The sequence below is a fragment of the Caretta caretta genome, chromosome 12 (genome assembly GCF_965140235.1).
Source record: "Caretta caretta isolate rCarCar2 chromosome 12, rCarCar1.hap1, whole genome shotgun sequence".
NCBI lineage: Eukaryota > Metazoa > Chordata > Testudines > Cheloniidae > Caretta > Caretta caretta.
In genome coordinates this window covers 8,683,453-8,697,448 of record NC_134217.1, presented here as the reverse complement: position 1 = coordinate 8,697,448, position 13,996 = coordinate 8,683,453, and the positions used below count along the sequence as shown (strand labels likewise).

The 13,996-nt window shown below is 41.8% G+C and overlaps 1 protein-coding gene across 2 annotated transcripts in view; it reads right to left on the bottom strand.

Moving 5' to 3' along the window:
- Window positions 1-13,996, bottom strand: part of AMFR (autocrine motility factor receptor) — a 36,322-nt gene extending 22,326 nt beyond the window's left edge. Inside the window, exons 1-4 of one of the 2 annotated variants that reach the window (XM_048817044.2) lie at window positions 13,692-13,996; window positions 9,273-9,365; window positions 5,496-5,660; window positions 1,706-1,858 (exon numbers count right to left, since the gene is read on the bottom strand). In XM_048817044.2, coding sequence (XP_048673001.1) covers window positions 1,706-1,858; window positions 5,496-5,660; window positions 9,273-9,365; window positions 13,692-13,940 — 660 coding nt within the window. In that variant the 5' untranslated portion in view covers window positions 13,941-13,996. The remainder of the gene's footprint in view (window positions 1-1,705; window positions 1,859-5,495; window positions 5,661-9,272; window positions 9,366-13,691) is intronic. The other variant, XM_048817043.2, reaches the window with a different exon arrangement.

Below are 13,996 nucleotides of genomic sequence, written 5' to 3'. Positions count from 1 at the left end.
CGGCGCTGGTGACAGTGAACCAGTGGCAGAGCCAGGAATAGAACCAAGGTCTCCTGACTCCCAACTCTTTGCCCTGTCTTATGGACCATGCTGCCTCCTTTAGCCTTAATGTTCTAAAGCCCTGTCCATGCCAGGATCAGGACTTTGCTAGCTCCCTGCAGTCATACATTGCACAGTTCTCATCTCACTGTGGGCAGGAACTGAGTACGAAGCTCAAGGAAATGCACTGATGCTTATTAGTAGCTTAAAGTTTCAAGCGGGACTAAGAAAGACCCTCTAAGTCATTTTCATTCCTTTTGTTGAGGCGGACATAATCACTGCAGGAATAATTTCTGTCTAGTCCATACTAACCTGAGCTGTGAGAAGAATTTAGTTATACCACAAAGCAAGATTAAATCATGCACCTATTCCAAAGACAAGCCACCAGAAAAACTGTCTGAAATAGCTCAACTAGCTTGCCCATACCAAGGGGCTTTTGCGTGGCCTTCCATGCATTCTCAGAACCCCAACCCCATTATCTCCCCCATTAACCTAGCACACTTTTGCAGCCTCATATCACATAACCTCCAGCTTCAGAGCTGAGGAGAGGCCAGCACCATCACTCCTAATTAACTGAAGGGGTGAGTACTGAAGAACCCAAGGATGTACTGGTGTTTACAGTGGATTTAACTGTGAATCCGTTTTATAAAACTGTTCCACAGGCTAAAATTAAGCATAAAAAGGAGCAAAGATTTGTTAAGACTCTGAAAATAAATGCCTTCGTCCACTTAAAGCAATAACATTGTAGTTTCAGTCCCTGTTTAGTGATTTTTTTAAAGCACAGTCAGAACATTCTTCGGTTCGTATTTAAGCCTTTAGTAATATCCATATCATCTGCTGGCTGCTTTCTCGAAGGCTTTGGAATACATTTCTAGGATTATTTTTCTTTAAATAATACAGCCATTTGTCTGACTGAAATCTTTATATTTTATGATCAGCAAATCATCCAAGCAACACATATAGGTCAAACTAAAAGCAAGCAACGTCAACAAATCAGGAGCCAACTTTCATAAAAAGTTAAGTCAGCCACACAATCTGCTCCGGTCACATACATGACAATTAAACCTTCCTACGTTGCTGATGCAATCACATACCAAACTACAGAAACAGAAAAGGTACTGTTCTTTGTTCTCAAAAGATCTTCTAGTTACAGGGAAAATTTCTGAGCAAGCCAATGAGCAAAAGTAAATATAATGCACAAATTAAATCCTTGTGGTGAAACAGAATGATAAGATCTGCTAGATGGATAAGCTGTTGAGCACCTCTTACTCATGCAGGACAGTGCCCCTAGTTTGTTAATCAGATGCCTAAGCAACTATATCAGTTCATTTGAGACATCTGATTTTTCAGAACTTGTTTTTAAAAATACGTTGGTATGAGACAGATACATCTGTGTTTATCTTGGTGTTAAACTTAGGATTGCAGATCATCTTTGCTTTAAGAGGTGGTAGCTATGATAAATCCTTACAATGCTGCTTACTTTTGGCACAGTTGAAATCAAAGACATCTGTGTATGAGAAAAACTAATGAACGTGCTTCATGAGAAAAAGAGGAAGAATTAGGTGAAGTGTCTATTTCAAAAACCAAACTGCAAAAGCCCCCACATAAACCAAAGTTAAGAGGAAAAACAAAGTGCAAATCAACTTGCATATAAAGTAAGTCTCACCTCTGCTGCCATGAAAGCTAGAGTGTGCATTCCATGCGTATAGCCGATAACTCCACAGATCACTGCTAGACCACAACAGGAGAGTAACATGGCAATCAGCAGAGTCAGGACTCTGACGTGGCTGCTCATTGGGGTGGTTGGAGAGAAGGAAAGCTAAAACACATTAATACAAAACAGTGTTAACAAATTGCTCCTCTCCCTGTTGCCTTCACCCAGCACATATTCAATTGAACCTAATTATTTCCTGAATATAACCAACATTGCAACGTCAACCAGCTAACCAAGCAGCCATGAGGGCAGAGAGAAACAAAACAAACAAAAAGCACATAAGGCCTTGTGACTCTAGGTTTCATTTATACTCTCAGATTTTCAAGCCAGAAGGGACCATTGTCTAGAGTGACCTGCATAACTTAGGCCGCAGAACTTCACCCAGCAATTTCTGCATCAAGCCCATAACTTCTGTTTGAGCTGGAGGGTATGGTGACCAGGTGTCCAGTTTTCGACCGGAACAGCCAATCGGAAAGGGACCCTGCCAGCTCCGGACTGCACCGCTGACCAGGCTGTTAAAAGTCCTGTCAGCGGTGCTGCAGCTCTAAGGCAGGCTAGTCCCTACCTGTCCTAGCTGGCACCGTGCTGTGCCCTGGAAGCGGCCAGCAGCAAGTCCAGCTCCTAGGCGGGGGAGACATGGGGCTTCGTGCGCTGCCCCCACCCTGAGCACTGGCTCTGCACTCCCATTGGCTGGTTTCCAGCCAATGGGAGTGGGGGGGGGAAGGGGGAATGCCTGTGGGCAAGAGCAGCACATGGAGCCTCCTGGCCCCCCGGCCTAGGACCTGGAGCAGCTGGTTGCTTCCAAGACGCACGCACCCCAGAGCCAGGACAGGCAGGGAGTCTGCCTTAGCCCTGCTGCACCGCTGACCGGGAGCTGCCCGAGGTAAGCCCACGCCCCAACCCTGAGCCACAACCCCCTGCCCCAGCCCCGAGCCTGAGCCCCCCCACAAACCGTGAGCAACCTCCTGCACCCCACACCCCTCATCCCTGGCCCCACCCTAAAGCCCGCACCCCCAGCCCAGAGCGCTCAGTCTCCCCTGCACCCCAGCCCCATGCCCCAGCCGAGCCCCCTGCCACACCCTGCCCCACCCCAGAGCCCTCACCCCCTCCTGCACCCCAAACCATTGCCTCAACCCACAACCTGCTCTCGCACTCCGAATCCCTCATCCCCATCCCCCAGCCTGAAGCCCCCTCCTGCACCTCAAACCCCTCATCCCCAGCCCCACCCCAGACCCCCAGCTAGAGCCCTCACCCCCTCCCGCACCCCAACTCCCTGCCCGAGCCTGAAGTCCTCTCCTGCACCCTAAGCCCCTCATTTCTGGCCCCACCACAGATTCTGCACCCCCAGTTAGAGCCCTCACCCCCTCCTGAACCCCAACCCCCTTCCCCATCCCAGTGAAAGTGAGTGAGGGTGGGGGAGAGCGAGCCCCAAAGGGAGGGAGAATGTAGTGAGCAGGGGGCAGGGCCTCAGGGAAGGGCGGGGCTAGGGTGTTCGGTTTTGTGTGACTAGGAAGTTGGCAACCCTACTGGAGGGTATATTTTAGAAAGACATCTAGTCTTGATTTAAAGACGTCAAGGGATGGAGATTTCAGAGGAACAGCCGTGTTAGTCTGTATTCGCAAAAAGAAAAGGAGTACTTGTGGCACCTTAGAGACTAACCAATTTATTTGAGCATGAGCTTTCGTGAGCTACAGCTCACTTGTACACCACTTCCATAGGTAAGCTGTTCCAATGATTAATTACCCTCACTGTTAAAAAAATTGTGCCTTATTCCTAGTCTAACTTTAACTTCCAACACTGGATCTTGTTATGCCTTTTTCTCCTAGATTAAAGAGCCATCAGAAATCTCTCCCCATCCAGGTACTGGTAGACCATATTCACCTTTTGATCAGAAGACTGAAAAATATTTCCTTTATATCATTTAAGATTACATATAATTTTAACTGAAAATTCTTATATGCTTCGCTTATAGATTATACCAAAAATAAAGTCATCTTAATTTAAGGATGAAAGAATCAGGTAAAGTATCTAGGCCCATCTCCTTATCACGAGTGGGAGTCAAAGTCTCAGTCTGGGGTGTCTGGTTAATTATTAAGTTGGCTCACATATTTCACCCATTCAGTTGCTAAATTCATTCTTCTTTCCCCATTTGAATTGGACTCCGCTTCATAGTCACACATTTATCAAGAAAAGTGTTGTAATCCAGACTTTAATGTCTTCCTTCAACAAGGAAGGAAGTCCCAGCATCACAGCTCCTTTCTTAAAAGCTCTCACTCAAACGCAATAAGCATTTCTGCCTTTACAGTCTGCTCTCTCTCAGCCTTTTAGAAGATACCTTCAGTATACCAAGAACTGCTAGATAACCTTCCTGCTGATTTCTGGTTTACAGTTATTCCACCCCACTCAATCTCATTTCACTCAAGGCCACTATCAAACTGTTGGAAAGGCAACCCTTCCTGGGTGGTGAAACGGGAAAAAACTGGGGAGTACAAGAGGCCTTAAAATATAGAGTTTGGGGTAAACCAGAGAATTCAGTCTGGCTCAGGCTTTTATTTAATGACACTGAAGTAAAGAAAGCAGCACATACATTATACTTAAATGTCTACAATTACTCAAAGTGCAAAGCTGATTTTTCTAATCCCAATAATAGTCCATAGAAAAGAGAATTAAAGTGCTTGTCAGGTAACACATATTGTGGCACACACACTACCACGTGAAAGCTTTTCATGTTGTAATCTACATTATATCTCTATTCATATGTCCAGAATAATAGACAGACCTGGCCCAGTTAGATGGATCAAATTACAACAGTCTGCATAAGGGTCAATTTGTTTATTTAACTAAAACTGAACTGACCCTTCATTCATTTTAAGACCCCTAACAAACATGCACTCCGTTAACTTACTCAGAGGCCCCCTATCCTTGTTTAGAGCCATCTTAGCTCTCCATAGTCTCATTGCTATTGGTGCAAAAGCCATGTCCTCTGCAGCTCCAGCCACCTGGTACAGCCTCTCTGCAACCCTCCATCTCATTTCATTTCCCAGATGAAGACTGTCTTTCCTCCTCGCCTGAGCCTATTCATTACTCTCCCCCTCTGTGACTCACTATTTAACTCTTGAATACAGATATAGTTTGGGATACAGTTTATAATGTACAGTACACATAAAGATGCATTGTGTCCCATCAGTTCTTCATAGAGGCACAATGATCATAACTATTTCAAAGCATTAAAACTGCACAGAAACGATAAATATGCAATGAAATCCAATTCCTTTTGCTCTATTCTTTGTAATTTTACTTTGAGAGATCAAAAAAAATTTCAAACTACCCTCAGAAGTACCCAACTGGGCATCAAACTGAGGCTGATTTTCTAGAATTCTTAGCTTAGGCAATTTGAGAAGGACACTTTTTAAAAAAGGATACAGCAGTAATTCTAGACAAGGCAAGAACACATGGAGCTTTACATCTGAGGATCTTTCAGCATTTTATGAAAAAGGATAAATATAATTTAACATGGGATGATCATTTAAGATGGAAGAACTGTAACAGGGAGGTTAAGGACCTGATATTCAGAGGTGCTGAGGATTCGCAGCTCAGTTTGAAGTCAATGGGAGACATGAATGCTCAACATCTCTGAAAAATCAAGCCCTAAGTGACACAACCAAGGCCACACAGTGAGTTAGTGCTGGCACTGGGAGCAGAACTCACATCTCCCAACACACAGTCATTAAGAAAAACTTACATATTCAAACCGATCCTTGCAGAGCTGAACCATGAGGTGGAGAAACACAAGCCCAGAGAACCAGAGGCACCACATGACCACCTCTTCCACCGTCTGAACATTCAGCACACCAAAAATAAAGATAAACTTGTAGAAGATGAAATTCCAGAATTTGTCCTTGAGATGCTAAAAAGGAAGACATTTGTTTTCCATAGGTAATCAAAGTAGTTAAAAAGCTCAGATACAAAATTATCCACCCCCTGGCTAGTTTATTAATACACAAACCCCATAATACTTTGCACTTATGCAGCTTCTTCATCTGACAATCACGACATGCTTCACAATTATTTAATCCTCATGACGCACCCATGAGACAGGGAAGTATTCGCATTTCACAAGTGGAAAACTTACTACACAGCAAGTCTGTGGTAGAATGGGGAGATAGAAACCCCAATTCATAGTCACTTGCATTGCCTGCTATTATCATTTACCATGTGCTTTAGGACAGCATGTACAAGTCCCATTGTGCTAGATATTGGAGACAGTAAAAGGACAGTCCCTGCTCCAGGGAGCTTATGGTCTCAGTTGAGCTAAGAAGCAAAAGATGAGCGCAACAGATAATAGGCAGGAGTGAAGGAAGGAAGATGGAGGAAACAGAAGTATGAAAATGTGATAGGCCAGCTAGTCACACAGCTAGATGGGGATATTTTGTATTATTTTTTAAATAACAGGATATGAACAACACAAAAATGAGAAATATTAGAAATTCCTGCCATCAAGGTGGATGGATTTAAATCACCAATTTTAATCATGATTTGCACTTGTACTTTTTAGTTATTTTTCCAAAGAAGGCTGATTCTCATTGGTTGGTAACCAGTGAAACATGTTTATTTGTAAACAAACACAGCCTTTACACTAAATTTGGTGCTTATTTTTGCTAACCAGGAAGATACACTATAAAAACATTAATTTAAGCAATTAGATTTTTTAAATTATCTGGAGAAATGTGAGTTAAGCAAAGTAAAAATTAACTATTTTAGAAAATTGTGATTTTTCTTTTAACTTAGGATTTGTGTCAAGCTCTATTTTGATGGAAATTCAAATACAATCAAAAATGCACAAAAATAGCATTTTCTTAATTAAATAAAACGACCTTAATTGTGCCAGATACATAAGAAACAAGTTTATCAAAACATGTTTTGCATTTAAAATTGATTTATTAAACAGGTTCTCTCTCTATGTAAACTATTTATCTTTAATTAGCAAATTGAACATGCCCTTCAAGATTTTAGAACCAGTAGATCTCATCCTCTCACACCTAATTTTTGTTCATAGATTGGAAAAAGAAAACAAGTTTTCCTGCATTTCCAATTCCCAATTGATTTCTTAACTTTGAATGAACCTGTCACTGAACTGAACTTGAATACATTGAAATGAAGAAAATATTCTCTCTGCACCTGCAAAGGAGGCTACTGCTGTCAGTCAAAAGCTGATTTAGCATGTCAACAAACTTTGTTACCAGGCCTTTAGCCAGTCACTTCCATCAGCTCAATGGTTTGACTTTCTTTAACACTTGGTGACAAACGTGTCCTAATTTTTTTTTAAATTATTTTAAGTGATTTAAATAGATTATAGTAAATGTAGGCCTTAACATAGGTTATCTTTTTTTTTAATTTTAAATCATGCATTTTTATCCATGCTGTCTGCCATCTACCTAGCCTCCACTAGACACCACTTTCTCTTAAGGTGTATTGACTAAATGATGTTCCTTTTGTACCATTGCAACAAGACAGTGCAGCATTGTGGATAAATTTTTTTTCACTATGTATTTGTACAGTGCTTAACACAATGGGGCCCTGATCTCAAATGGATCCTCAGTATCAGAGCAATGTGGCTGAGAGGCTACCAATATTGCCATTTTTATTTCTGGATTGCTGGCATATACATATTTAATCTTTCTTCTGCCATTGTAGGAAATTAAGAGAAAGTGACAAAAATCTAACCCTCTAAAAATACTCAATGTATAAGTTGCTTGGTCTCCAATATAATGGCTACATGCAAGAGGGGAGTAGGTGAGAAACAGTGGGACAAAAAAAGCATTCCCACATATGCAATCAGAAAGAAAGACAGTACACTGGTTAGTTATTGCAGGATAAAATACACTATACAATTTGCACTATACAATGGGAAGATTTTATAGAAAAAAAAGAGTCCTATCAACCCTCTTTATAAAAACACAATGAAGTCACCAGCAAGACAGCTAGAACAGGCTAATAATTCCTTCAGGATGATCACATTTTTGACCTACCAACATATATAGCCTGTCTTTCAAAGGAAGCTATCAAAGTATATTTCAATTTTTAAAGGGACAGTGAACACACTAGAAACTAGCATTGACACTGCTTTGAATTCCATGTCCATATGGTCACCGTGGACAACTGAAAAAAATCTAGCACAAAGCTTTTAAAGCATAGGCACTGCATTCAGGGGTCTTTAGGTTTGTGAATTACCAATATGATAGATTGCAAGACACCTATGAACAAGTAAATAATAGTGCCCCATTTGCACTGCATGCCTGTTACATTAAACTTCTATGGCTTAATGTTTTTAAATGACTTCATGTATATATACAGAGAGAGCGAGAGAAACAAATTTTGAAGGGACACAGTCAACTTGATTTTTGAAAATAAAATTTCAAAATAATTCTATTTTTTAAATAGTATGGCCTGAAATCTTTTGGGGGGAGGGACAGCTCAGTGGTTTGAGCATTGGCTTGCTAAACCCAGGGTTGTGAGCTCAATCCTTGTGGGGGCCATTTAGGGATCTGGGACAAAAATGGGAGATTGGTCCTGCTTTGAGCAGGGGGTTGGACTAGATGACCTCCTGAGGTCCCTTCCAATCCTGATATTCTATCCTTAAAAAAACGTTTTTTCTGCTTCCTTGCTGGTGTTTAGAAAAGGGGCAAGCCTAGGGCCAGTAACAAATGGCTTGGGCTCAGCTCTCCTGCCCTCTCTGTGCATGTGTCTGCCTACTGCCACTGATGGGAAACATCCTCTTCTTGCAGAGGTTGATGGTGCATGAGAGTTATGTCATCATGCCAGAACATGAGGAAAGAATTTTAGCTGACCAGTAATAAAACAGTGAAACTGACGATGTAAAAAAGTACTGTCAACTGCACAAAGTAAACTAAAATCAAAAATAGGGAATTGTTTTCCTCTAATTTCCTTTAAAATTAAGAGCACTTGTAAGCACAGGAACAAAATTTATGATGAAAGTGTAATTTCCTAGTTGACAGGTGTCCTTTTAAAATAAAATAGCAGTTCACCAAAATTAAAGCTCCTCTTCAGAAACAAGCCAGAAGATTCATGGAGGCTTATATATGCACTGAGTAGTTTACCCATAAGAGAACTGAAAAGGGCTTTTAGTTTATTTTAAACTTCCATAAATGTTATTGGATGTGCACTTTCAAAATATCAAAAGGGGATATCTCCAAATCATGGACAAATCACCTTCTAAGCTTGGGGTTAAAAAGGAAAGAAATTTTGATAGAAAGATGGGCAAAATCAATCTTACTTTTTAAAAAATCATTGTAAATCATAAGAGCTACATTTGTATCTTTAAAAAACTGTTAGGGTGCTAAATGTTACTCTGTGCAACTCTCAACATTCCCAGGTAGGATATTAAAACCATTCGTCTACAAAAAAAAAACCCCATGTGAAGATAAACAAGAGACAAATCAAGAAAACAAGTATCTGACAGCAAGGCAATTCGTCTAGAAGCATCAAATGTTTTACTTACCTGCCTCTCACTAACACGAAGAGGACCAAACACGGCACACTGGATTAGTTTAGCAATCAACATCAGAAAACAGCAGGCAGTATTTACGAGTACCTAAAAATAAAGTAAACATATTTTAGTCCTATTCATAAAAGGAGAACACTATACCTCACCCCCTTGTTGTTGTGCAGTAGTTGTTTCAGGTTGCCAGTAAAATATGCCCCTTCCTAAAGCCTAACTTCTAGGCAACGTACAGTAGAATACATTTCATTATCATTTCATTTGTGGAAACACTGATCTGTCAGCCTGAGATACTGAGACGTTAATATCAACAGCATCATTATACAGATAACCAAGCTTCCAAACCTAAACTTGCAAGGAAACTGATTTCTTTACCTAAGTTATCATTAATATCTTTACCTTATTAAAAATGAAATAATGTCAGAATTTGATTTTCTTTTCACTTTTTATTCAGTTTATTTATTTTATCCATCTCAACTTAGACAATAAAAACTGTCTAGTCAGATTCAGTTTTGTTCCCAGTAAATTTTACTTTCTGGTTTCCATTGGCTTTAAGCTTTAGCAACAGCTTATTTATGATGCCCCACATCATCAGGTCAGTGGCACTCAGAAATGATTAACGAGTCATTCAAAACATTTTTTTAATCTAAGAGCCTAGTTTAGATTAGCAATCATCATTTAACTGGACCAGTTTAACAAATGAAAAGCTTTTAAAACTGCATCAGATTTAGTAGTTAGTACAAATTATTGTGAACATTTTCTAGGTCATAAACTTTAGAAATTTTAAAAATACAGTACTTAAAAAGGGACACTGTCAATTTAAAAATCATAAATGTTGCAAACAAATTTATCTTACTATAAACACCTGAATAGAATGTTCATTATCATTTTTAAAATCCATTTACTTTTCAGTTTATGCTCTGACTTTTTGCTTTTCTCTCAGCCCAGACAATAAAAATCAATAAAGTCAGTTTTCCTTTTGCTTATAATCAGTGTCATTTCCAAGTTCTTAATTTTGGAATATTTGCCACCCAAACACTACAGGAGAATACTTATTTGTTTAAAATACATTGGTTTCATTGAACTTTTTTTTCCCCCAATTGTGAAATATTTCCGTTAGTCTCAGGGTTGATAAAAATATGCTGCCAAATTTAAGTTGACAGGGTCCTTTACAAGGAATTATTTTTAAAATGATCAAGCTGTTTCCCTCCTAAATTACAAATCTATATTTTAGTTTCCAAAAAAACACTGTACAGAAGCCATGAAAGCTTGATAATGCCTGATGCCAACATGCAAGTCTAACTACACACTTGTCACAGGTAATGCTTTGCATTACATAGACATCAAGCCAAATTAGACTCTAGATTGGTCTGTGCTGAAATTTTCAAAATCTATTTCACCTTGATATTTAAATTGCTGAACGCAAGTCAGAATACTCCAGTCTGAACATGTTCACTATTCATAGTGACTTCATTCATACCAGGTCTGAAAATCTAATAAATAAAACCTATCGGCTTTCTGGAACTGTGCCAGTTAAATCTCTCTGGGATTATAGCTCTTGACAGCCATTTCAATGAAAACTGTAATGAGCAGAAAATACTGAATCGCTTAAACTGGTTTCTCATTCTTTTGCCAACCAATTCTTTTGAACTATATAGGACACAAGAAATGAGAAAAGAAATGATGAGAGGATACATCCCGATAACATAGCACTTTAAAGGGACACAGAGTACAATTTTCCAAAACACCTAACCAACTTGGGAGCCTAAATCCCATTTTCTAAAGGGACTCAAGAGCCTTTAAATGTCTTTGGCACTTTTGAAAATTTACCCATAGTTAATTTAAAAATCATATATTGTAAATCGATTTACCTACAGACTGGTAACGCCACCTTGGATTATTAAACACAAAGGAATTTAAAAATCTAATATACCCATTCACTATTTATGTTCTTTGTTGAGTTTTTTTTTTTAACTATCAATAGGCATAGACAAAGAAAATCAATGACGTGAGGATAGTCTTTTTATTCTGTTTATATAGCACCTCACACAGTGGGGTCCTGGTCAATGACTAAGGCTCCGAAGTTCTATGGTAATACAAATAATAATAAATTGTAGTCATTTATAATCACTTCCATTTTCAGGTTCTCATGCTGTATGTTTTGGTTTCAGACACTGCAGGTGATTTTTTCTTTTTAAGATTGTGGAAACACTTCTACTCACCTTAGGTTTTGCAAAATCTTGTTTTTACAACTTTCAAAATTTGGACAGAATCCTCTCTTACAAACATTTATTTCTGAGTATCACGTTTACTATTTTCATTTGTCTCACTGGCTAATCCCAAAGCGTCACAGACACAGTAAGCACTATTATTTTGTAGTGTCAGGATACCTAAATTGACTAAATTACTTTAAAAATTTAACTTTAAAAATAATTTTCACGTAAAGAGAGAAAGACATTAAAATATTAAATTGAACACAAAACATATACTTTATCCAAGTACAAACTGTGGTGTACACACATAGGTATGCTGCCATAATTAACATATTACTATCTTAGTGACCACAAAGAGCATCTACAATCTCACTTTTATGTTTTTACACTGAGTTAATGTAAATTAACACAGTCTGAGTCTTGCAAAACCATTGCAGAGACTGGAGGATCGAGAGAGAGAGAGAGAGAGAGAGCGCGCGCAAAGCCAATTCCAAAAAATACCTAAAAAATCCTTGAAAAGATCAGTAAAGACTAGTAAACCATGATTTCTTGATCTGGGCCCAAAATTTAAAAATTGGGTCCAAGCCAAAAGGGAAAAGTATGTTTTTAACATTAAAACATAAGATTAATTGGTTGTAATTCCTTTTTTAATTTATAAACTGACATCTGCCAAACTGACAGCCATAGAGAAATCTCTGCTTAGCAACAGAACAAATACACTATGAACATGAAAAGAAAAGGAGTACTTGTGGCACCTTAGAGACTAACAAATCTGCTGTCCAGTCTGCTTCTCCCAATCTGACTCAATCCTGACTTGGAGGGACCAGTCCTAAGGGCAAAGTGAGTTAAATTCCTGTGGACTGTTCACACTCTTTGTCCTCTCTGCTGAAGCTAATAACAAGGAAGCCTAACCGGGGAACCAATTTTTGTAATGTAGACATTGGGACTAAATTCTAGGTAAGTTTTCTTCAGGCATGCAAGGCCCAATATAGAAGTTTCTCAATGTTGCTAGTATTGGCTCAAGTCCACACGTTTTAGCAACATGGGAAGTTGACTGCAGACAGACCAGTAGTGTTTAGACCCAAACCAGCACTCAAAACGGCACTCCGCCTACTCTACAGCTCCCAAAATTGTGAGGCTGATGAAGCCAAAATGGTGTTAACAGCAGCGAGAAATGTTGAACAATTTCCCTAATGCATGCAAGGTCTAAACATGTTTACCAGTGCAAACTTGCACCTACTTAACATGTAATTGATACTCCTTTACACACCACCTCTGGCCCGGACAATCTAAATTCTGGTGTAAATCACACTACTGGGCCCAAAACTGATACAGAGGATTTCTGTTTAGTGACTGAGCGTAACCTCTATAACTGGACCTCGGAAACCAGACTCGGACTATCAGACTCACTTCAGACAAACCAATGACCAGCCTCATCACACGGTAGCAGCTATCAGTCACTACAGACCTAGTCCAGTCAATCAGTCAATCCAGCGACCAGCCCCACCACACAAACTACAGCAGGGTGTGTTTGAACCATGGCTGTGCTATTTACACAAGAGTCTGCTAGTTGCGAGGGGGGGGGGGGATTATTTCCTCCAAGTCTGGGGGACCCTGTTATCCCCAGAGGGAGCTGGAAGCCAAGCCAGGTATTCCTGGGGCCTCGTCCCTAGGGCATCAAGGCAATTGCACCCCCTGGATCCACAGGTCACCGTCCTGCAAAACGAGCCCCCCAACATCACTCATTCCTTCAGGAATACTTACCCCCCAGCCCAGCCCAACTATCCACCCCTCAGCCCTGCCAGGACCCCAAGCCCCACTGCCCGCCCCACAGGGCCCTCTGTGTCCCCAGCCCCACTGCCCGCCCCACAGGGCCCTCTGTGTCCCCAGCCCCACTACCTGCCCCACAGGGCCCCTCCCCCCCACACTCCCGGGCCCCAGCCCCACTACCAGCCCCAGGGCCCCGCCCCCCCCCCAACCTCACGACCTGCCCCACAGGGCCCTCAAGTGTCCCCAGCCCCACTCCCCGCCCCAGGGCCCCCTCTCCCCCCACTCCCCACACCCTCTCCCACCCCAGGGCCCCCCCTCCCCGCACCCCTGGCCCCTCTCCCCCCCCAGGGCCCCTCCGCACACCTCTGGCCCCCCTCTCCCCACACTCCCCGCCCCCGGGCCCCCAGCCCCACTGCCGGCCCCGCCCCGCTCTCACCCAGACGCAGAGGCTGTCCGACAGCAGGTAGTAGGCGATGTCCAGGGGCAGGGGCCCGGCTCCGCGCGCGGACTCCCCGGCGGACGGCGGCTCCTGCTCCGAGGGCCCCCGGGGCCCGGGCTGCCCGGCGGGGCCCTGGCTGAGGGCGCGGTAGGCGCTGACGACGCTGCCGAGCAGCCCCAGCGCGCTGAGCCCCGTGTAGGTGCGGAGGCTGGGCCAGGGGAAGCGCTCCAGGAAGAGCAGCGGCATCGCGGCCACGGGCCTCCACCGCTTCCCGGCGCCCGGCCTGTCCCCCGCGCCCCCGG